Source organism: Sphaerodactylus townsendi, linkage group LG02 (genome assembly GCF_021028975.2).
Source record: "Sphaerodactylus townsendi isolate TG3544 linkage group LG02, MPM_Stown_v2.3, whole genome shotgun sequence".
Taxonomy (NCBI): Eukaryota; Metazoa; Chordata; class Lepidosauria; order Squamata; family Sphaerodactylidae; genus Sphaerodactylus; species Sphaerodactylus townsendi.
In genome coordinates this window covers 46,348,933-46,372,980 of record NC_059426.1, presented here as the reverse complement: position 1 = coordinate 46,372,980, position 24,048 = coordinate 46,348,933, and the positions used below count along the sequence as shown (strand labels likewise).

Sequence of the window (24,048 nt, the reverse complement as noted above, 5' to 3'; positions counted from 1 at the left end):
TCTCCATTGTCCTTTTCCCATGTAAATCAAAGGCACAGAAGGTCCTGATTTGAAATGTGGCATGGGAAATGAGAATTTTACTCTTTCCTCTTAATGGATTTTTGATCCCCAATGTCTCCCAATAGATGCCTGTTGAAGAAAAATTATAGTGTCTTTGTATGATGCCAATATATTGTTCCATTGGGACAAATATCAGATGAGGATTTAAGGTTATGGTAATTTAAGGTCATGGAAATGGTGCAGGTTGCTGATGGGTGACTATATCACTGAATCAAGGCTTCGCAGCTGCCTGATGATACTGCCTTGTGCCAAGTGAATCAGCAGGTCTGTTACAGTCAATATAGTGTGTTCTGATGGGCAGTCACTCACCAGGATCTCAGCAGAGGTTTCATCTATTGTATCGTCCTTCTGAGTAGATATGTCAAGGGCAAAATGTAGGCCCTTCTGAGTGAAAAACGGGTGTTCTACCATTAAGCCATGATCATGAATCTATAGTGTGGCTTGTATGGTTTGATCCCAAAAGAGTAGAGGCTAAGCTGTAATTTATTCACTTTGTTTCTCAACTTTTTTTGTTTGTTTAATAAAATGTAGCTGATGAATCTCCTTTGGTGTTACATAGGAATCAGATGTGATATTAACCAACAAATCCAGGTTCGTTAACATAACTTGAATCCATCTTTTAATGTGTCTCCAAAGGAAAAACAACAACAGCAAATGGATGTGTTTTCAGAGGGACTTGCTTTAGAATCCTGATTTACCAGCGTAATCTGGTTCTTATAGGGGGGTGGAGGATCTTGCATGTTCAATGCTCTGCCATGCTATTTCTGCTATTTTTAGCACTGGTTTTAGTAGCAATGGAATGTGTTGCAGAGAGAAAGCATGTTAGTTTCCTACCATGAAGTTTCATTAGGATTATGTTCCAGCCATGCAAATGAGTTAAGATTCGTTAGCAGAGCTTAATTCCAATCTCCAGTAAGTCTATGTGAAATGCTCATTTGATAAGGTTCCTTCATTGTCTTCAGTAGAGTTTATCCCTTAATCTGGTAAAATTGTATGAAAATGCAGTTGCACTGCCTACACTGACAGGGAGCACTTTTAAATGTTAATTTTGTTAAGGCTTGCATTAAAATATTTTTAAAGTAGCAAAATAGAACGTGACGTTAAAAGAGTTGGCCAAATTTCTTATCCTAGATTGCAACCTATTTAATTTTTATACATGGGTTTAGGTGTTTCAGAAATTGTTTATTGCCTCTCTCTCTCTCTCTCTCTCTCTCTCTCTCTCTCTCTCTCTCTCTCTCTCTGGTGTTAGAGAAAGGGGTAAGTTGGAAGAAGGAATGTTTGCACCTCTGGGTGAATTTTTTGCTCATATACTGTGGTGTTTTGCTTTTTTTATTTCGTTTCAAAGCTGTTGCCCCTTTTGATTAAGACTGTTTCAACTTTCTTGGCAATTGTATAGAATTGAAAGGGGCAAAAAGATTTTAAAAGTGAGAGTTTAAAATGTATTTATTTATATTTATTTACTTATAGCCTGAATTCCTTTCTGAGATTTGAGGCAAATTACAAAAATTAGCAATACAATAGAAACAGTATAAGACATAAAATAAACAAGGTAATGAGATTGGGTTATAAAGTGAGAAAACACTGCAATTAAAATAGTGTAAGAGCTGACAAAAAATGCAAAAACTGGATTACAGAAATTAGAAAGCAATGCACTAAAAGAATAGATACAACAAATGTGCCATAAACTGTATTGTTTGTTTCTTTGTGAAAGCGTCCTCCTGAACAATTCCATCTGTCCATCTAATAGTAATGGGTACCTAACCCACTCATCAAAATGGAGCCACACAGAAGTACTTTTCTGCAAAACTAGGAAAAGCAAGTTTGCAGAATAATATATTTTGTGTTTTTAAAATTTGGAGAGGGGTTAAAAAGCTCCCCATATGTCACAACAACTATAAGTATGCTGACATTGCAGAAACAGTTGGGGTTCTATGGTGTATTTTCATATCAACTCAAAAGACCCCACAAAATACAGTGGCAGAGGGAGTCAGAAGGAAGCATCAATGGGGAGTTAGAGCTTGGGCTTTCTTCTTTAGCTTGTCTGCTTCTCACCGCTCTTCTCTGGCAAACATACAAGGGGAAGGAAAGACAGTGTTTATAGGCAAGTGGCTGGCAGTATGGGAAGAACAACGAGAAGAGTTTGGATTTATACCCACCTTTCTGTCCTACAAGGAGACTCAAGGTAGCTTACAAACTCCTTTCCCTTCCGCACATGCAGAATAATGTACTTTCAATCCACTTTCAATCCACTTTGAAGCTGTGCAGAATAGCAAAATTCACTTGCAAACAATTGTGAAAGCGGATTGAAAGTGCATTATTCTGCATGTGTAGAAGGGGCCCTTGTGAGGTTGGTGGGGCTGAGAGAGTTCTGAAGAACTGTGACTAGTCCAAGGTCACCCAGCAGGAATGTAGGTGTACGGAAACATCTGGTTCACCAGATAAAGCTTCGGCCACTAAGGTGGAGGAGTAGGGAATCAAACCCGGTTCTCCAGATTAGAATCCACCTGCTCTTAACCACTACACTGTGCTGACTCTGAAGCAAGTGTGAGACCAAGGAGGTAATGTTCAGTGAAACAGTGTTAAGAAACAGGCATGAGAAAAGGTTAACATTTTCAATAATAAAATATTTTAGCATGCAATATGGAACATATGGTGTATTTTTGGCTCCAGAATCAAAGCATTTGTTATAGTCTTAGACTTTTTAAAACAGTATTGTTGAAGACTTTCACAGCCTGAATCAACTGGCTGCTGCGTGTTTTCTGGGCTGTGTGGCTGTTAGGTAGTTAGGAGCAAAAACTACCAGAACATGGCTACACAACCTGGAAAACCCACAACAACCAGTTTTTAAAATAAATCTTGTGGAAATTAGATCACTGCAATTGTGTTGACATGGGACACTCTTGTGTTATCATGGGAGGGGGATACATGTGTTTTCCTTTCTCTAGAATATATACATCTGAGTGTCAGTCCTGATGTTTTGAGTGATTATGTCATAAATGCACACATGAAGTAATCTAAGGATATGTCCTGTGACCAAAGGGGATGGGCAGGCAGTAAAACTAGAAGTGGGGAGCCAAGCAAGTGTTTGGGGGAAGGGAACAATAGGAGAGTGGGTGAGGGGATTCAGAAAGAAAGAGTTAGAATGGAAGGAAGGAGGGAGGGGAATGTAGATATTCCTTCCCATGAACATCCTTGAGATTGCCCTCTTTTTAAAAATTGTGTTTTTGCTGAAAATACTCAAAGCAGCACAAAGTATAGAATCAGAAATCACAATCAATATAATAAAGAGCAATTAGGGAAAAAAAACATTGGTAGATTCTGCAACCAAAAAATGAAATGTGAGTTGGAACAACAGCATAAGTTTTGATACTTTGTCCTTATTAGATACACTATGTGCAAAAAAGGCCTTGTATAACTACAAGAAAGGCCTTGTATAACTACTGTAAGTTGTGTGGACTTTATAAAAGACTATGATCCTGAATACAATTACCAGAATTACTTTCACTCATATGCAGTGATGCACTGGGATATGATGGGCTTGCTCCACTTGAGCTTTATGTACTAGATTATATTTGTAGTGGGGCCTATATACATCTAAGAATGTGCAAGTAGAAACATAAATGAATTTAGAGCAGTTCCACTTGTGCAATATCTTGTGCAATGCTTTCCTCACTATATCTGATAGTGCCCAGAAATTAGTGTCAAATCTTGCACAAGCAGAGTGACAGTTCAGGATATGCCAGTGTGAGAGAGCCATTGTAATGTAGTGGTTAAAAAAATCAGATTAATATCTGGAAGACACAGGTTTGAATCTCCACTTACAAAAGCTCCCCATGAAAGCTCACTGGATGACCTTGAGCCAGTCACACACTCTCGGTCTAAACTACCTCTCAGGGTTGTTGTGATAGAGGATAATGATGTAATCCGCTTTAGTTCCCATTGGATAGAAAATAATTAAATACATTAAATAATTTTAAATTCATTTAATTACATTTATATCCCACACCTTCCCTGGCAGAAACCAGGCTCAGGGCAGCTAAGTTTAATAGCGCAAGCGGGCTGGCATGACGTTTTTTTTGCACTTGCATGAGAGTCCCACCATATGTTGAAATATTCCAGTGGATCCAAGCCACTGAACACAAAGTGCTTAGGATTGAACTGCATGACATACATACCATAAAACGATCTGTATCTCATGAACAGAGTTTATCCATGAATTCTGTGTATATAACCCACTATGAAAATATAAAGTTAAGTGTACAAATATTAGGTTGTGGCAAGATGGGCATGCCATGGGAGCAGATAGAGTTAATGCAGCCAGTATTCATGACACAGGACCCATTGAAGTTAAGTGATAGGGTTCAGTTACAGTACCAATAAGCCATAGATAGTTGTCTGATAGGAAACATAGACAAGATTGCTCCTGAATAAGTTCTACTGATTTCAGGCGTGATTTTCTTACCATAAATGGGTTTGTTTATTGCGTTATTTCAGTAATAGCCTGCCTCTAGTCTCTTCAAGCTGCCTAGTAGCATAGAGTCATAAAATATTAACATTGCCCCCAAATTCTAAAAAGCAGTCAGCAAAATTAATCAGATACCACAGCAGTTGCTGGTTAGGGTCATAATTATTTTCAAGATTTTTTGTCTAATGATGGTAACAATTTAACAGATTATCAGCAGGAAAAATAGTAGCTTCACAGATTTATTACAGTTATTTAAAAAGTAGCTGTGTCAAGTAGACAATGTAATTTGATTCAGATAGGTGGATGACATTCATTTTCTTTTATTTAAAATATTTATATGCCACTTTCCTGTTGTGCACTCAGAATGGTTTGTCATACCTCAAGGGTCCAAGTGTTTTGAGGGCTACATCAAAATGATGTTACATGATAATCTGTATACTAATAGTGAAGGTGAAATTTAAGGATACTTAAATCTGGTGAATTGAACTATGAACAGGCAAGATACATCTTCACGCAAACCTGAAAAAGGGCCCTGGTTTGCAAACCTGAAAAAGGGCCCTGGTTTGCAGAAAAATTAAAACAAAACATTGAGAGGTTTAAAAGCCCTGAAAATGATAAAACGAGGTCCTGTAGCTTTAAGCAGTGGATCTGCTCAATGGCTATTGCTATGCAACCAAAGTATTCCAGGCTTAGGTAAAGGACAGGAAGGGGGCAGATCCCTTTTCGGGCCTATGTTGGCCTTTGAGGAAGGACTCATTGGGACCAGACCTGGCTAGGGTTGCCAGCTCCAGATTAGAAAATTCCTGGAGATTTTGTGATGGAGTCTGAGGGTGGCAAAGTTTCAGGAGGGGAGAGGTCTCAGCCGAATATAATGCCATAAAATCCATTTGCCAAAGCATCCATTTTCCTCCAAGGGGACAGACCTCTATCATCTATAGTTCAGTTGTATTTTTGTGAGATCTAGTCTAGGCCGTATACTTGGAGGTCAGCAACACTAGGCCTGGAAACAACCTTTGGGTGACTTGATACCACCCGTCTTGCATGACTCAGCTAGGCCTGGCTGCTTGCTACTTTATGAAAACCAGCTTATGAAAGCCAGTATGGTTTAGCAGTTAGAGCTTCAGAGTAATGTCTAAGAGACCCAGGTGGAAACTCCCTGAGTGATTTTGGACCACTCACTTTCAGCTGAACCTACTTCATAGGGTAGGCAAAAAGGAGGAGAGGAGAATAATGTAAGCTGATTTGGTTCCTACTGAGGAGAAAGATGGGGCATAAATGTAGAAAATAAATAATAAATACAGCTGAAGATGGGAGGTAGATAGAAGGTAGCTTGGTGAATGGCCGAGAAGAAGAGAATGAGACAGGGAAGAGGGCATGGAGGTTGCCAGAAGAAGGCAAAGAGGAAATAACTTTGGGAGATACAGGGGATATTTATGTACTCTCCACAAGTCCTTGAGGATTTCTGGCATTGCAAGTGGGCCTGGCCAAATGGCTGGCACCACATAACTGGTCCATAGTTTTCCTAGCTTAAGGCAGTTGAAGGGGGAGAGGGAAAGCTTAAAACAAAGGGGCAGATAAAGGTAGGCAGGCTGTTGGGTAGGAAGTGGATAGGGTTGCCAACTCTAGATTAGGAGCGTGTGGAGGATGGGGTTTGAGGAGGAGAAGAACCACAGATTGATATAATGCCATAGACTCTACCCTCCCAAGTAACCCTTTTTTCTAGGAGAACAAGGTGGGCTTTGGAGATCACCCAGAATTACTACTGATCTCTAGGTTCCAGCGATCAGTTCTCTTGGAGAAAATGACTACTTTGGGCTCTGTGCCATTATATCTTTCTGAGGTTTCTTTCCTCCACAAGCCTTGCCTTTCCAAGGCTTCACCCCAGGGATGGAGGGAGAGGGAACTGTGCCTGGGGCACAACCTGCCCGCATGCCCCCCTTGCATGCGCCTCACCCAATGGCCCCAGCCTGCCCCACCCCTCGCCATTCCGTCCACGGCACGCCTGTGGGAGTGGGGTCTGGTGCGATTTTCCACCCCCACGTGACACCAATGGCGTGTGCCTGGGGCATGGTGCCCCCCCCCCAGCCCTGTTGCATCTTCGCCACCACTCCCAAATCTCAGGAATTTCCCATCCGGAAGCTGGCAACCCCAAGGAACTGATTGCTGCAGTTGGGATATCTGTTGTGATTCCAAGAGTTCTCTGGGTCCCTCCTGGAGGATGGCAACCCTAGAAAGAGAGAACAAATCAGGAAAAAGCAAGAGGCGATGTGGTCTTTCAGGAAAGGTAGAGGAAATAGCAGGAAAGGTAGAGGAAATAGCAGGGAAATGAGATGTCTCCCTCAAGTCCTCGTGGGTTCCCATTTGTTAAAACAATTGAGCTAAATGAGTAAAACATTGTTCTTGTATAGGTGATTCAGAAGCTTCAGATTTTTAACAGAGGAGCATATGAGTCTTCCTATCCCTACCATTCCCTTTCTCCTTCACTAGTACCACCTCTTCATCCTCCAGATGAGACTGGAACTTCATGCCTGAGAGTAGTGCCACAGCCTCATCGCCACAATGGGGTGAAGGGTGCTTTATTCACTTTCTCCAGCCAAAAAAGGAAGAAGCTGCAGTGTTAGCCAGGGAGGGAGCACACCCATTAGTGGAGAAGATCGTGGATGGCTTGAACCAGCATTAAAATACTTGGCAAGCTCGGCTGCCTGTTCCATTACAAAATTGGTGAGATTTGTCTGGTACTCCTCTTACTGTTTCATGTGCAGCTTTGCTCAAAGGCAGTGGCTTCAATCTCACCATAAATTTCCTGTGAATGGGGAAGGGGCAGTTTTCAGTTTAGATTCCCAATTTGCTCTCATGCTGTTTCTCAATGTCCCCTGTATCCCTGGAGCAGCATTTCAGGAAGCATTTGGGATTATAGGGGAAGAGAGAGGATAGAAAGTCCTCTTCATTGACGGAAATGCCTTCTGTTATTGGAGATTTACTGCAAGATCCCAGTCATGGCCATTTATGGAAGTCTTAGTTCCCAGGTTTTGTCAGATGCCTCTCAAGAGGAATAAAAACAAGCAAAAATTCAGACAACTCCTTTTCAATCTACAAAGAAAATGAACCGCCCAGAATTACAAAATGCACCACTTGATAGTGTGGTCTGCTTTCGCAAATAGCTGAGAGCAGTGAAAATGTATGCAGGGCCTTGATTCTGTGATCTTGTTCTGAGTTCTATTTTACCATCCTGTATAGCAGTTTTTCTTTCTGAAAAACAATATAATAAAATAGATTGTGCTGGATTGTGAATCCTAAAATCAAATCCTCTATCAGCGCTAAGCTACACAATGTGTTTGCGGTGAGAGGGGGAATCAAATCCATACCCACTGACTTGCTGTATCTATATGTACTGCTTCAGAGCTATGTAAAATAACTTATTGATGGGGCCATTTCAGCACAGTATAGCATGCCCCCATTCTGAACTGACTCCAGGTGATTTTTAAAATGACATTTCCCACAGTTGCTATACGGCTACAAGGACAACAGGTTGAGTTCTGTTTCCTCAAAGGACTCACCAAAATCCATGTTGTGTGGTTGGGCATTCAGTTGTGAAGAATATGGAATAGACTAGAAAAATGGGATATCTCAGCCTAACCTATTTCTCGCAGTTATTTCAAGGATTGAATGGATTCACTTGTGTGCACTGACCATAGATCCTTGGAAATGTTTATATATGTTTATATAATTAAAATATTTATATCCCACCTTCCTGTTGGCTCAGAGTGGTTTCCTCGCTATTAAGTATTACAGATTAAAACCAAATAAATGAATTTATACATATTCGTTTTCGTGCTATTTTCAGCCAGTTAAAAATGGTAACTTAGATAAACTGCAGTATTGCTTGTGTCAATTTAATTTGCTTTATAACAGTAAACTTTCCTTCGTGAACTTGATGGGGCACTTGAAGCTAGGTGGGCCATTCACCGCCACAATAATCGTACTGTTATATGCCTCAGACCTTCTGAATGACTATCTCATGCCCCCCTCATGTCTCCTTTAATATCCGTATACAAAGCTGTCATGTTCTCTACTACCTCAAATGGTTGGTTTTTTATGAGCATATATCAGCAATGTGTAACATGACCTGTGTTGCTGAGCGCATTGTGAATATATTGCTCGTCTTAAAAATGGTTGTTGGTTTTTTTTTCATAGTTTGGTATTGACTAACTGTCAGTGTTTGATGTATGGTTTACCAGCCTGATGTAGACTTATGGTTAGAGCTTAACTTGTTAGTTCTGCTTTTGCAGCCAATTCAGAATAACTACAGATGCCTCAAGATATTAAAATTGACTGCTCAAATGGACTCAGTGTGGGAGTTTCATTGGTTTTAAATTGATAACAGCTGAAGGAGTGAATGATTAAAGCTGTATAAGGGCATAGAATGCAGCTCTGTTTTTCCTTTTCCTTTTTTTTTAACAACTTCTTGTGAACAGCTTTTTGTATGGGAATTTTCTTTACCATAGTAAAAATACTTCATTACTTGATTTTTTAAAAAAAATGATGAACAAGTACATTTCTGAATCCTGAGAAACTGGAATAAACTTTGAGAGGATGAGGCGGGTGTGTATTCAGAAGGGAGCATTTAAAGTTAAGTAGCATTCCATAAGGTGGTAATTGTATCTATTTCCCAGACATTTGAGCTAAATAAGCCAGATAGAAAACATAAACTGTCATAACAAGAGGTTTGGAGTGTTGTGTACATCTCCTCTTACCATCGCCACCCCTTCCTCTGTTATAAAAAGTGGCATTCTAAAGAGCTTTTTTGTTCATAAATCAAGCAAGGTCCCTTTGCTTTCTTTATTCTCTTGGGAGCAGTTATTGTTTTCATTATCAGGGAAGATGTTCTGGTTGCTTTCTTGTCATGGCAAGCTTTCAACATTTATACATAGAACAGAGAAACATGTTTACAGAACTAATCTTGATGTCTTTAAAGATGGGAAGAAAAATGAAGGATGTGAGCTTCTAACAAATCACCCCATTTGTAAACATTTTAAGCGTTCTCTAGGTTAAGAATTGAGGAAGTGAAAACCTGCAAGCTGCATCTAGACCCCTCTTAGAAGCAGCTTATCTGGACCACACTGACCTAAACAACTACCACCCAGTGGACAACATGGGGGGGGGTATGTGGGGGGTAAATAGGCTTCATGTGGTTTTGGATGAGGCAGATTATCTAGACCCATTTGGATTCAGCCCTGGGTTAGGGATGGAAACAGCATTGGTCACCCTGATTGATAATCTTCATTTGGGAAAGTGACTCTCTCAACACATACAACAATATCAACCATGGTATCCGTCTGGAGAGGCTGGCTGAGATGGGCGAAGGGATGAATTGGTTCCAATCTTACTTGATTGGCCAACTCCAAAAGGTGGTGCTCAGGGACTGCTCTTCAGCCCTGTAGCATTTATGCTATGGGATTCCATAGGGCTTTATCTGGGAGAGATCATAAGGGGATTTGGAGTAAAGGTTCCACCCAAACATGGATGATTCCCAGCTCTGTTTCTTCTGTGTATTGTCGAAGGCTTTCACGGCCGGAATCACTGGGGTGCTGTGTGGTTTCCGGACTGTATGGCCATGTTCTAGCAGCATTCTCTCCTGACGTTTCGCCTGCATCTGTGGCTGGCATCTATCAGATCCTCTGAAGATGCCAGCCACAGACAAATGCTGGCTAGCATCGAGGAAAATGCTAAACTACCGACCCCAACCTATTCCCACACAGCACCCCATCTGTTTCTTCTTTTTAACTGGGTCAGGTGGGTCTGTGGAAGTCCTCATCAGGTACCTGGAGATTTAAAGACACCTGAGGCTCTATCCAGACAAGACTGAGATGCTGTTGGTCAGTGATAAAATTGCTTCGGGACTTGTGCAGTCAGCCTCTCACTGAATGAGAGGTTCCTACTTTGGCAGTGCTGCTGGATCCTGTGTCCTCCATGGCATGTATTGCTTTTTACCCATTTTTGCTAAAACTCAAGCTACAGTTGTTCCTCAAAATGCATGATCTGGCAGCAGTGATCCATGCTCTGATTGTATCCAGGTTGGATTACTGCAGTGTGCTCTATGGGAAGCTGCCATTGAAAATGGTCCAACTTCAATTGATCCAAAATGCAGTCGCCTGGCTACTGTCAGGAATGGGATGTAAGGAGCATATCATTCTGGTGTTGCAAGATCTGTGCTGGATGCCCAGTTATGTCTGAGCATAATTTAAAGTGCCAGTGCTTATTTTTAAAGCCTTAAAATAGCTTTGGTTTAGGAATCATTTCTTCTCTTAAGGTTCAGCATTAGATGTTTAATGTTTCTATTAGTGAAGACCTGTCTCACAGACACTTTCCACCTTCAAAGGCATGGTGGGAAGCAACCGGAGACAGAGAATTTTCTGAGATGGCACCTTGCCTGTGGAATGACCTACCATGAGCCTTGCCTGACAGTTAAGAACATAAGAAGAAAATATAGAAGGCTTTCACGGCCGGCATCACTGGGGTGCTATGTGGTTTTCGGGCTGCATGGCTGTGTTCTAGCAGCATCCTCTCAGCATTTTTATTTATTATTTATTTATAGAAAATTATATCCCCCTGTCTGATCTCACAAGGGCTACCAAAGCAGCTGATGAATTGAAACCTATGTAATAAAATCAGAACTCTTAAAAACACACATCACTACACCATTTAAAATAGAGCTATAATAATACAGATAGAAAAGCAACAATTAAAATATTTGTCGGAAAGGGGGTGATCACTGAAGGGAATGCAAGATGAAAGAAAAAAAAAGTATTTACCTCCTGGCAGAAGGACAGACAAATCTCTCTACGGAGAACATTCCAGTTTCCCCCTAGCACTGGATTTTAGAAGTTCTGTGTTTCTGAATATGGAGGTTTCCTGCATTACTGTATTTTAGACACCTGGCCAAACATTTCAGTTTACCTGGACTTTTAATTAGGGGGTTGATCTTTTAGCACCATCTATATACCGTTTTCTACCTGGCAAAGGCTTTTCTTGATCTGATAGAGTACTCCATCATTTGCAGAGACCTTATAGCATACACATATGGCCTCACATTACTCACTGATTGGACTTCAGATGTTGTCAGTGACATCAGCATGTAATCAGATCTGACTAACTAAGTAGCATTGTGATGTCATGGCATACAGTACATAATTCATGACTACAGATATGTAGCGGCAATATTGTAGCTAATGAAGTTAAACTGAAGTGCAATTATTGCTACCGTAGTTGAAAACTTTCCCTAATGCTCTGCTGTGATGACGGGAGATTCTTGACTAGCTAAGACTATTCGATGAAAAGCAGATGATAGTTGAAACGACAGCAGTAAATAGGATTGAGAAAAGGTGAGCATTCTCAATAAATTTAAGTGTTTTCCTATGCGGTATGGAATTAATGTCATATATGTCATAAGGCAGAAAGGTGAGATACAAATTCTGTTAAAAAAAGTAAATAATAAAGTATTTTTAGCCCTTAATCAAAACATCCATCCTTGCCTTGAACTCTGTATAAGCAAAACTTATGGAAATGAGATGATCACAATTGTGTTAACATGGGGCACTGTAATAAACTGGAGACTTTTTTTTACCTTATAATATATATATGTCCATCCAGGTTTTTTGAATGATTGTCATAAACCCTGTATAGATGGAGACTGAGGACTGGCATGAGTATGCTGGCCCTTTTTCTGACTTCTGTGTAATTATCAAGTCATCTAGATTTATATGGAGCACCTTATTCTTAAGTGAAGTGTACCCCTAAGTGAAGACGCAAGGGATAATATGGATTAAATTAGGTTTATTGAAAGACTGACAATCAAAAACCTATGAAATGTCAAATTAACATCTGCTGCTCCCCAATCAGAGTGAGCAGATTCTAACACAGGTGACCCAAACCTTTTTGAGCCTGCAGAAGCAGTTGATATTCTATTATAGCATGGTAGTTGCAGCCACAAATGGATGGCAGAAACTGGCTGCCACAGGAAGCAGAGCCAGCCACAAAATGGCTGCCTTTCATCCCTGACCTTCTTGCAGCTCCTTTGCTCTAACTAACCTTCTAATGAGCAAGCAGATTGGTTCCCCCCCGCCCCCAGCCCTGCCCAAGAGTTACCTGTTTCTCTGACCTCATTTCTAAACTGCTGGGTTTAGACATTGAGGTTGAAACCCCAAATCTGTCAAACCAGTCTATTCTATTTCCTGGAAAAATAAAATTATTTGAGAAAGGATTTTCAAAGCATTCATAACGTGTTGGAAGATGAAATATAGTTCCCTTTGGGAGGAGAATGTAACATAGCCCACTTGAGAGCCCTGTGAGAAAACTTGAGAGCCCTGTGAGAAAACCAATCTAAGGGTTAATATGCCACTCCTCAGTGTTGTGCAGGCTACTATATGGTTAGTTATCCATACTCTCCCAAGATCATTTCATTGTTTGCCAAGAAACATTGATTACAGAAGCCCTATCAAAGGACTCTGCCCCAATTTTCAAAGTGTCATGTTCTGCTGGAAAGATATGTGGAGACTATCTCTTAGTTTAAATGATGATCTTATAGCCACATTGTTTAAACATTTTAAACTGCCTCTATTGAATGGTTTCCCTCATAGGTTTGATTCATTTTGATTCTGCTGACAAAGTTCCCATTACAGAGTGCTCTTTTCATAATTTGTCAAAAATATAGAGCAGAGATGAAGGAGGATAAAGCTAATTTGTAATCTGAGAGCACTAACCTGGTTATGCTGACAAGCTTCGTGACAAATGCCCTCGGCTGGCCAGAGGTTTTAAGTTATGAAGCTCAAAAAAAGCTGTATTATGAAGTTAAATGCAAATTCATTTTGTAAACAACACAATTTACAAGTGTTGTCAAGGGTCAGGGCTAATTTTTTTCTTATCAAAACACCGTATTTCCCTTACAGTGAAGCAAAAATATCAGCTTACATGTGAGATGTCTGCTTCATACAAAACCTTGGAAGAAATACTATGGGAAAGGAGAGGGGGGGAGATGGGGGAACTGATCATCTAAGCTATAGTAACTGTAAATAAGCAGTACTGAATCTCATCAAAAAATAATAATTCTTAGCTTACTCAAGGACCTAAAAACCATTAAAAACACAATAGTTATGGAACTTAATAAGTAGGTACCTAAAAGAAACCTATGGAAGAGAGGGAATCCCAGTAAGGGCAGCAGCTCTCTCAACTCCTTTGCCACTGTCTCATTTACTAATAGCACAGTTTGTCAATTTTGCTGGGATGGCAGTGGCCGTGCATTTCTTGGCTTCCCCACCAGTGCCTCACTTGCTGACTCACTGTGCTCCCATGCCTCAGTAACTGGCTACAGTGGTGGTTCCTTTCTCAGCTTCCCCTTCTCGATTTCTCAGTTGCTCCACCTATCTGCAACATTCCCTTTGTGGGAAGTTTGTAAGAAGAGCTCTCCTTTTGTGTTCATGGTGGATTTATCAGTTCACACTGAGATTTAGACCTCCTCTTGCATTTTCTTTCTGCGCTGTGGTTCTCCAGTTGTTAATCTTTTCCTCACTAAAGAGTGCTGCACTGCATATTGATGTAAGGAGCCATGAAACAGTGGTGTAGACTTGGTGCCAAACAACATGGAATGTTGGAAATCTGTTATTAGACCACTGATACGTTAATTTATTTTACTTCATTTATAATTTACCTCTCTTCCCAATGGGCACTCCAAGTAGCTTACATAATTTTCCTCTCCTCCATTTTATACATTAAAAAGTATGGGGGGGGGGGAATTCCTGATGTAGATTGGAGCTGGGGAATTTAAATATCCAGCCCCTGTCATTTTCTTGATTGAAAATGACCTCTCAAATTGTTTTAAGCTCCAGTTGAGAATAAGATGGGCACAGTATGGATACAGGAAACAGAGTTAACCTCCCTTTCCTCACCCCAGAGTCCCAGTCCATACCTGGTATTTATGACTGCTTTTGAAACTAAACTACACTGACGCTTAGTCAAATTTAGCAATCACAGACTGAAAATAGTTAAGATTACCCCCGCTTTTTCATATTGTGCATTGCTTTTTGAAACTATTAGGTTCATTCCGCACATGCAGAATAATGCATTTTCAAACTGCGTTCAGTGCTCTTTGAAGCTGTGCGGAATGGCAAAATCCACTTGCAAACAGTTGTGAAAGTGGCATTATTTTGTGTGTGCAGAAGGGGCCTTAGTTTTCTAAAACAGAAGCCTGAACATTTCCTCACCCAAAATTAGGATGGAACAATCCTTGAGCTTATGTGTTTTTTACTCCCTCCCCTCTCTGTATTTTCCTTCTCAGTTTATTGCCCACTTGCAAAGGATCTCTCCATCTCTTGGATGTGCATTTTAAAGTGGTTAGGGGGCTTGAGTGTGTCGGTGAAACTGAGATGAACACCATTAGGAATTGTCAAAAGTCTAAATTCCTAGCAGAGTCACCCAAGACAGAATGGTCAAAACTGAGACACCAGACTAAAATCCATCAACTCTCTTCAGAAATGCTTGCCTACACACCAAGACTGCAAAGAGGCTTCAGATTGTGGCTTGCAAACTTTGTTTTGAATATTATCTAATTTGGAAGCAATGATATTAACTGGAGGGTGGTGGGTGGAGAACACTATCATACGATTAGTTCCTTAAGCACCAACCATGATTTGGTGTTGTATGCAAATTCTTCAAGCTAATCCAGGGAAGAATCATCAGGCTTTAGACTGAAGATTTAAAATGTTTAAAAAGTTCAAAGTCATATTTCAGTAACTCCTGGCCCAATCCACTAGAGTAAATTATGACAAAATTCAGTTAGAAGCAATCTTTGCAATGAAATTATTTAGTCATAACTAAGTGTAATAATCAAGAAAAATGCAAAAACCTTAAAAATTAAAAGGTTAAAATGAGGAAAAATTTTTAAAAAATATTTCCTGTATGTAATTTGTGGCAAACTTACAATACTTGAATCAACTGAAACACTTCCATGGGGACAACAATTTTACCACCTGTCTTCTGTAAGTCTACTTCCTTGCATATGTATAAAGTGTCCCTATGTCTGTGCTGCTCTTTCAGTCTGGTGTTCTCTTTTGCCCTCACTAGATCAAGTTTTTGGTTCCTGTTTAAAAAATCTGTGTGAACATGATGGCTCCATGGTCCCACCATTTGTAAAGCTGTGCGTAAAAGCTGTGGAAAAACGAGGTGAGTAACCTGCCATCATTTTTTCTAATCTTTTTTCCCTCACTTTTTCATCTATCTTTACAACTGAGGCTGTTCAATTAACAATTCTAGTTTACTGTTCAGGGAACCTCTGGAGCAAAAAAATACTTTTGCATAAAATCCATTTTTTATTTCCTACCCATCTCTTTCTCCTACCCATTTTTCTCACCTTCCACCTATTCTTGTAGTTTGTTTTGTTTACTGTAGCTTGTAAGTAACCATTTTAGGTTTCTTGCCAGTTGTAATTGCTAAATGTGTGTGATTTTTTTCCTTGTTTACTGGCCCAATTTAGCTCAAATTACTTAACCGGTAGACTGAGATCGATTGATCTTGGGATTAATCTGGGTCCATACTTGTAAAGGAGATCTCCAGAGAAGACTTTGCAGAAGAAGACAATGGCAAACCACTTATACTTGGTCACTTGCCTTGAAACACCTCCAGGGTTGCTAGTCTGTTGTGACCTTATGGCACTTAATATACACAGACACAGAGACCATTCTAATTTAGTTACCTTCCCTATTTTGTTGCTACTTTTCTTCCATCCTTCTGCAGACATAGACCAATTCTGCACTGGCGCTGTGCCTCCCAGGGAGGGTACGGTTCCTGTGGGACAGAGATTTCCGTACTGATGCTATCCAAGTTGTGGTGCCAAAGATCCTAGAAGCCCCACAGTTAGCAATAGGGGGGATACCCCAATGTTTCCCACCCACTTCACGGTTTCTGCTCCTTCTGGGTGACTTCCTGTCAAAAGTCAAGAACAAAGGTTGCCTTGGGGGGGGGGGGGTAATCTCTTTAAACATTATATCTATATTTATTATATCAATATCATTCAGGCTGCTTTCATCGCTTTTGTATTTTAGGAAAATGCCAACTATCAATCCCTGCAAGTAGTGGGTGAAAAAAACGAATGTAGACCTCCCCTCCGCACTCCCCGCATTTCCCTAAAATGCAAAAGCAATGAAACCAGCCCGCACCATATTGATATGAGAAATGTTGATATCATGTTCAAAGGGTGTTAAAAAACAGAAAAAACAATCTTCTCTATTGGCTTTTGACGAGGGAATGACCGGAAGTGGAAGCAGGCAAGTGTACAAGCCACGTGGCAGGCATTGGAGCACCTTTTGCCACCAGAGGGAGAGAGAGCTTGCTGTGCAAACCAAATAAGATAGCAGTTATACAAAAGACAAACACTTTATTTGTGGTATAAAAAATGGCCATTGCCATGAATTTATTGGCATGACAGAATAGCAAGCGTAAGGCGCAGCATGGGGTCTGATCCTTGTGTTGGGCAGTCCAGAAGGCTGTCCCCCAACCGGGGTTCCTCAAACCCACCTGTTTGAGGAAATGAAACACGAATCGTTACCTGGCAGCAATGTGCAGAAAATATCAAATGGGTGGTGGACCGCTGCCTGAACATTTCCCCCATTTACTGTGGGGCGCAAGCCAGCTCAGCCCACGCCTGGGCGTTAAGTGCCATGGCTTGCTCCACCCCAAACCTCGTAAGGAGGTTCCCAAAATGGTTAGCAGGCAGCTAACCTGGCCAAGGATCAGTCCCCCATGCGCAAACCGCCACAGAGCTGGGCTATGCCCTGCTCTCGCCAAACGCCCCTATTCTATCAGTCAATTGTACAATTCCCACCTCAGGCTGTGGAGCCAAAGGTCCATTCCCCACTCCAAGAGGTGGACCCCATCTTTCCTTTAGAGAGCTTCCCATTGCAGCCAGGCAAAGAGGGCCTACACGTGGCCCGCCCTGGCTTTAAAGACGGTGGGCGGCAACGGGGTCTGGCATCAGAGCCACGTGACCCGTTCTGCCCCTCACGGCCAATGGGGCTGGGAAGGAAATGCGGTGCCCTTCCCCTGGCAGCAATGGCGGCCCAGATGAGTCTGGTCCGCTTCTTTCACGTTTAACCAAGGAAATGCAAGGAGACCCCATTGCAAAGGCACTGTGTGGTTAGGAGTGTCATGGAGAGTGCTCCATGCATAGTGGGCTATAGTTTTTTTCAGTCCTTTATTCCATGTAATTTTCCATAGAAGATGAAATTACCCAACAAAAGTTATATATATTATCACTTTTATAAAGCTTTATCCCCCACCCGCTGCATATTTGCAACCTCTTCAGGGGATCTAGGGAATCATATGCGAGACACAGATGTTTTTAGAATAAGTATAGGCAATCTCATTGCCTAGAATTTTCTGAGTGAGAGTCTAAAATCAATAGAACCACACCAACAAAATAACCATGAAGGTAATCATAAAGCAAAACATTGTTTTTATCTCATCATTATCTGGCATTACTTTGAATGATATAATAACATTGGTGTAGAATTATCTAATCTGGGAATTCACGTTTTACTCGTTTAGCAGAGAGAATTGGGAGAATTATAATTCACAGAACGTTATATAGTATGAAATAAGACAGTATCAAAACAGAAATAAGCAGCATAGCTGTTGAAAGAAAGGAACATATTTATTAAACAAATCCCCCTTTACAGCCTGAATAGTTTTAGCTATGAAGAAAGGAAAATATGGAAGAAAATATAGAGGTCAGTTGCTCAGAAAATTGGCTTTATTTTCACAACAACTTTATGGTTTATGATACGTATTGTGGCAAACATTTAAAAATTGCTCAGTATGTTCAGGTCTAATTTTATTATATATGTATTTAAGATGAGGTTTGTTTTTTACATTCACTGTTCTCAATCATTTACCTGGGAACTGTTTTGCAGATTCCCACAGGGACCAAGGTGGGATGTGACACAGACTGACCTTGCTTGGCCTAGCAGTGAGTCTACCTATCAGTCCGGGAGGTCTCTGCTTATGTATGATTTTCCCAGCCTCCCTGGCATTCTTTGACCTCCTTCCTGTGCCCAGCCAATCAAGCTTATTTTGGCCAGGCAGAAGGAAGGGCCCTGGCTGGGGTACCTCACCAGAAGGTTTTTCCCTCCAGTTTGCCCAGATAGGGTATTAACTTCTGCCATTCTGCTGACCCCTCAGTTGGCCTCTGATACAATAAAATATATTGATGCAGTGAAACAATAACATCACTTAACCAAACATTAGCCAAAAGAAGAAACCCATCTATAATCATCAAACTATAATCAACAGGTAACAAATACCTTGATCACTAGAAGCCTGTCTGAATCTTTAAATCTTTCATTGAATCGAGGGCATGCCAATCAAATTTGCGGATGACACCAAATTAGGAGGGGTAGCTAATACGCCCAGAGGACAGGGTCAGAATTCAAAATTATCTTGACAAATTAGAGAGCTGGGCCAAAACTAACAAAATGAATTTCAGCAGGGAGAAATGCATGGTACTACACTTAGGCAGAAATAATGAATTGCATAGATATAAGATGGGTGACACTTGACTTGGCAACAGTACATGTGAAAGAGATCTGGGAGTCTTGGTAGACCATAAGCTGAACATGAGTCAACAGTGTGATATGGCAGCTAAGAAAGCCAATGCAATTCTGGGTTGCATCAATAGTTGTATAGCATCTAGATCAAGGAAAGTAATAGTACCACTCCATTATGTGTTGGTCAGACCTTACCTGGAATATTGTGTCTAGTTCTGGGCACCACAATTCGAGAAGAATATTGACAAGCTAGAGTATGTCCAGACAAGGGTGACCAAAATGACAAAAGGTCTGGAATCCATGCCCAATTAGGAGAGACTTAAGGAGCTGGGTATGTTTAGTTTGGAGAAGAGAATGAGAAGAAGAAGAAGAAGAAGAAGAAGAAGAAGAAGAAGAAGAGGAGGAGGAGGAGGAGGAGGAGGAGGAGGAGTTTCGATTTATATCTCCCCTTTCTCTCCTATAGGAGACTCAAAGGGGCTTACAATCTCCTTGCCCTTCCCCCCTCACAACAAACACCCTGTGACGTAGGTGGGGCTGAGAGAGCTCCGGAAAGCTGTGACTAGCCCAAGGTCACCCAGCTGGCGTGTGTGGGAGTGTTTAGGCTAATCTGAATTCCCCAGATAAGCCTCCACAACTCAAGCGGCAGAGCTGCGAATCAAACTCGGTTCCTCCAGATCAGAGTGCACCTGCTCCTAGCCACTACGCCACTGCTTAAGGGGTAATACAATAGCCATGTTTAAATATTTGAAGGGATGTCATGTTGAAGAGGGAGCAAGCTTGTTTTCTGCCACTCCAGAGACTAGAACATGGAGTAATGGATCCAAATAACCAGAAATGATATACCACTAAAACTCGAAGAACTCCCTGATAGTAAGGGTTGTTTGACAGTAGATTACATTTCCTCGAGTGGGGCAGAAATCTCCCTTAGATGTTTTAAGCGTAGGTTGGATGGCCATCTGTCGGGAGTGCTTTCGTTACAGGTTCCTGCATGACAGGGGGTTGGACTGGTTGGCCCTGGTGGTCTCTTCCAAATCTATGGCCGTTTCCGCACAGCGGCAGAAGGGGTCGGGTCGGCGTAGATGATGCCGACCCGACCCCTCTGGGACCGTTCGCATGAGCTGCGCCGTTCGCAGAGCTGCGCCGTTGTCAGGCCGACCTACCTGCCCTGCGGCCCTCCAGCACGTCGCCGAGGTCAGGGGACACACCCCCCGCCCTGCGCGACCGCTCCGGAGTCGCAGGGCAGAGGGGGCGTGTCCCCAGGCCTCGGCGACGTGCTGGAGGGCCACAGGACAGGTAGGTCGCCCGGACATGGGGGGAGGGAAGGCGCCTTGGAGCCACTGCCGTTCGCATGGCAGCGGCTCCAAGCCACCGATTTCCAAAAACCTCGCTGGGGAAGCGAGGTTGGAAAATGGCGGCTTCACACCGCTCGGGCGGCGCGGCTGCGAAGCAGCTGCGCCCCCTGTGCGAACGGCTCCCTGGGGACGGCGTTTTTGCCGTCCCCAGGGCGCCGTATTCCGCCCCTGCGGAAAGGGCCTATGATTCTTTTAGTACCCTCTTAAAAATACAAAGATCCTGCATCCCAGGAATTAACAGGCATATAAAAGATGAATTCACTAATCAATTGTCAGTAATTGTTCTTAGTAAGGGGGGGAGGGAAAAACTATTTTTCAAATATCTCAAGCAAAGGCCACCAAAGACATTAATGATGAGTAATGTGCCTTGAGTTTAAAGAAGAAGCATATACATAACCAGTTGTGTTCATACAGGACCAATCTCATATAGTTGCTGATATCAAAAATTAACGTGGCTGTCTCATGCTCAATCAGCTATAGCCATGGTTGTAGTCCATAACATCTGGAGTGCCAAAGGTTCGCCACCACTGAGCTATAGCCTGCAAAGGAAGCCCCACAGATAACGTATTACAGTAGTGGGGGCTAGGGCACCCCCAGCATTCATGGTTATAGCAGCACAACTAGCTATTTTGCTTGTTATCCAAAATCAGATTTCTGCACAGGCAAACAAGGCACTGATGGTATTGCCGGAGCCAGTGGTCCAGGAAAAAGAAAACATGGCTGGTGCCCATCATCATCATCTCCCAAACCTATATAGCCAGTTGCTGAGTCCAAGTCAAATCTGTGTGATGCTGACAGTGCTACTCAGTCTTGGCTTGCTCCAGTCATGCCTCCAAGTCAGAGGCATAGCTCCAAGGGGACGGGGGGGATGCACCGGGCGCGCACCGGGCACGCATTCAGGGTGGGGCGGAGGCATTCCGGGGTGGGGCGGAGGGCGCACCGGTGCATCAGGTGCTTTTCCCCCTTGCTACGCCTCTGCTCCAAGTGCAACTGTTATTTCTGCCCTCCCCACTTTCTGTTTACTGGCATGCCAGTGTGTTTGGCTTTAGATATCGCATTTTTTTCACAAGTTGGGCAAAAAAGTTTGCTAAAATAATAATAATAATAATGCCAGTAATAAACTGTGGTGCTTTTCCTCATCAAAAAACTTTACATGCATAATCTTAGTCATCCCTGCAACAACCCTGCAAGATGGGGCAGTATTATTATCACTGTGTTATAAAGTGTTTAGAGTGGCACTCCGTGGTTGTGGCAGGTTGGTAATATCACAGTTTACATTGCTAGAATATTGAAAAGATATTCAAATAAGTTGGTTAGCTATTGGTATGATGATGCAATTAGTATATAAGGAAGCATACAAAAGCTTATTGTCATTGTTCCAGTTTGATTTGTATGCTTTGTCCCTTCTGCTTACTGGAGCCTTAAACCAGCATATGGCTTTAGCCAGCAGAGATGTATATAATAACTAATCTTTGTGCATGTGATAAAAATCCTGTTTTATCACTGTATTTATAACTTTGTACTTGGTATGCAGTTTTCTATTACTGTGGACTTGGATTACAGTTCCTTTGCATTTTCTTTTGCTTTGTTTACTCGACGAATTGTTTTCTCTGAAATCTGGCATAGACTATCGTAGGGCAGCAGTAATTTATGTGAAGCTAAATCCAATGTTTATGAAAGCTTCTGATGACATTTTAAACTGGGGTTGGTATTAGGAAGCAGCATGTGGAGGTGCCAAGTCTCCCGGCATGGCTGGGACTCAACAGATTTGAAGCCTTCCTCCTAATGGCCAGATCTGCCTCCAGCCAAGTTATTCAACTGCAGAGTCATGGGAAATACTTATGTACCAATTATGAAAAAGGCACATTTAATGAAAACTGTATGTTTACTTCCATAGTCTTAGTAAGACGGCTAAATACTCAGCACAGCTGGCATATTGGCTGCTCAAGGGAAGCTGTGTGCCTCCGTGCCCCCGACTGCACACTGTTACTGTACACAGAAACGTTTCACACATTCTGTTTAAGACAAAGCACAATTCTAAGAGGAGCATATCTTACTAACCTAAACCTTAGAACCAACAGAACCAAGTGATTTAACATAATAGAGGCAAGAGGCAGTTTGCTTGCTTTTATCAGTCTAGTTGGAGATTTCTTCGTACAGTTATCATTTCCACATTAGCCTGTACACTCCAACACACGCCAGCTGGTTGACCTTGGGCTAGTCACAGTTCTTCGGAGCTCTCTCAGCCCCACCTGCCTCACAGAGTGTTTGTTGTGAGTGGGGAAGGGAAAGGAGTTTGTATGCCCCTTTGAGTCTGTTATAGGAGAGAAAGGTGGAATATAAATCCAACTCTTCTTCTTCACATTGCTGAGGTAGGGGCACTCTGGAAATCCGCATAAAATTTTTTGGCCCTCCCTTATTAAAGAATAAGTCTGATTTATTTTATTTTATTTTAACTTTTAAAAAGAAATTGTGAATAATTATGGTATTAAAAGATAACATATGTTGATAGTATACAATACATATATGTTATGCATATCTGAGTTTCTAAACTTTTTCTGAGTTGTCTGTTGGCCTTTGTGTGTCATCTGTGGCTTCCGCAAAACTCCCAAAAAAGACCCATTTAATTTCTTATAATGGCCTGCAATATATCAAAATCGCAATGGGGGAAAGTTGCAATATGGAAGAGACAACTGTATTGTAACGTGAGATTCTTGTAATATCCAGTGACCAACTTGAGCAAGTGTTAACATGTGAACAGGCAATAGATAATCCCAGGTAGAACATTCGAATCAGTCATATAGGCTGAACTCAGCTTTCCACACTTTGCCAGGATAAACCAATAACTATTCAAATCTGTTGTGACATTAGATAAGCAGAGGGCAAGAGCTGAGGGTAGATAAGCAATGCCTGCTTATCTTAGTTAATATTCATATTAGTACACATTCTTTGATCATATTACAAACTAAGAACATGATAAGTAACAGCAATGTTATTATTATTATTATTTTAATGTCACAGCTGCCAGTTTTTTATCTGGTTGTTGGCCTTTCATTACAATTCAAGTCTCACCTAGAAGCCTAGGAGTTGTAATGTATCGGTGTAGTATTCGTGCAGATCCCAGCAAGGCTGCCTTCTGAATCTGACAGATGTTGATTTTGTCAATTTGAAGATGTTTCAAGTGCTGCCCTAGCATTTTCGAAATGGCACCCAGATTACCACTGGAATGACCGCAGCTCATTTGTTCTATAGTCGCTGTGTTTCAATTTTCAAATCATGGTATTTAGTGACCTTCTCATGTACATTTTCAATGAACCTGCTGTCACCAAGGTCTTATATGTTGATGATGGTCACTTTCTTGTCCTCAATCACTGTGATATCCGGGGTATTATGTGCCAACACTTTGTCCATTTGGGTCCGAAAGTCTCACCTTCTCATTTTCTGTTACTTTCTCTGGACAATGTTCCAATTAGTTTTTAGCTGTCCTAATGTTGTAATTCCTGCATAAATTAGGCTTACCATGAGAGAGAAGGCAGAAAGGGTTGTGTTAGTGCTTGGCTCTTCTGACCCTTTCTTACAT

The 24,048-nt window shown here is 41.6% G+C and overlaps 1 protein-coding gene across 1 annotated transcript in view; it reads left to right on the top strand.

Annotated features, from left to right (window-relative positions):
• Positions 1-24,048, top strand: part of ARHGAP15 (Rho GTPase activating protein 15) — a 520,646-nt gene that overhangs the window by 304,912 nt on the left and 191,686 nt on the right. The window contains exon 9 of the mRNA XM_048486956.1: positions 15,641-15,739. Within this exon, the coding sequence (XP_048342913.1) occupies positions 15,641-15,739 (99 nt within the window). The remainder of the gene's footprint in view (positions 1-15,640; positions 15,740-24,048) is intronic.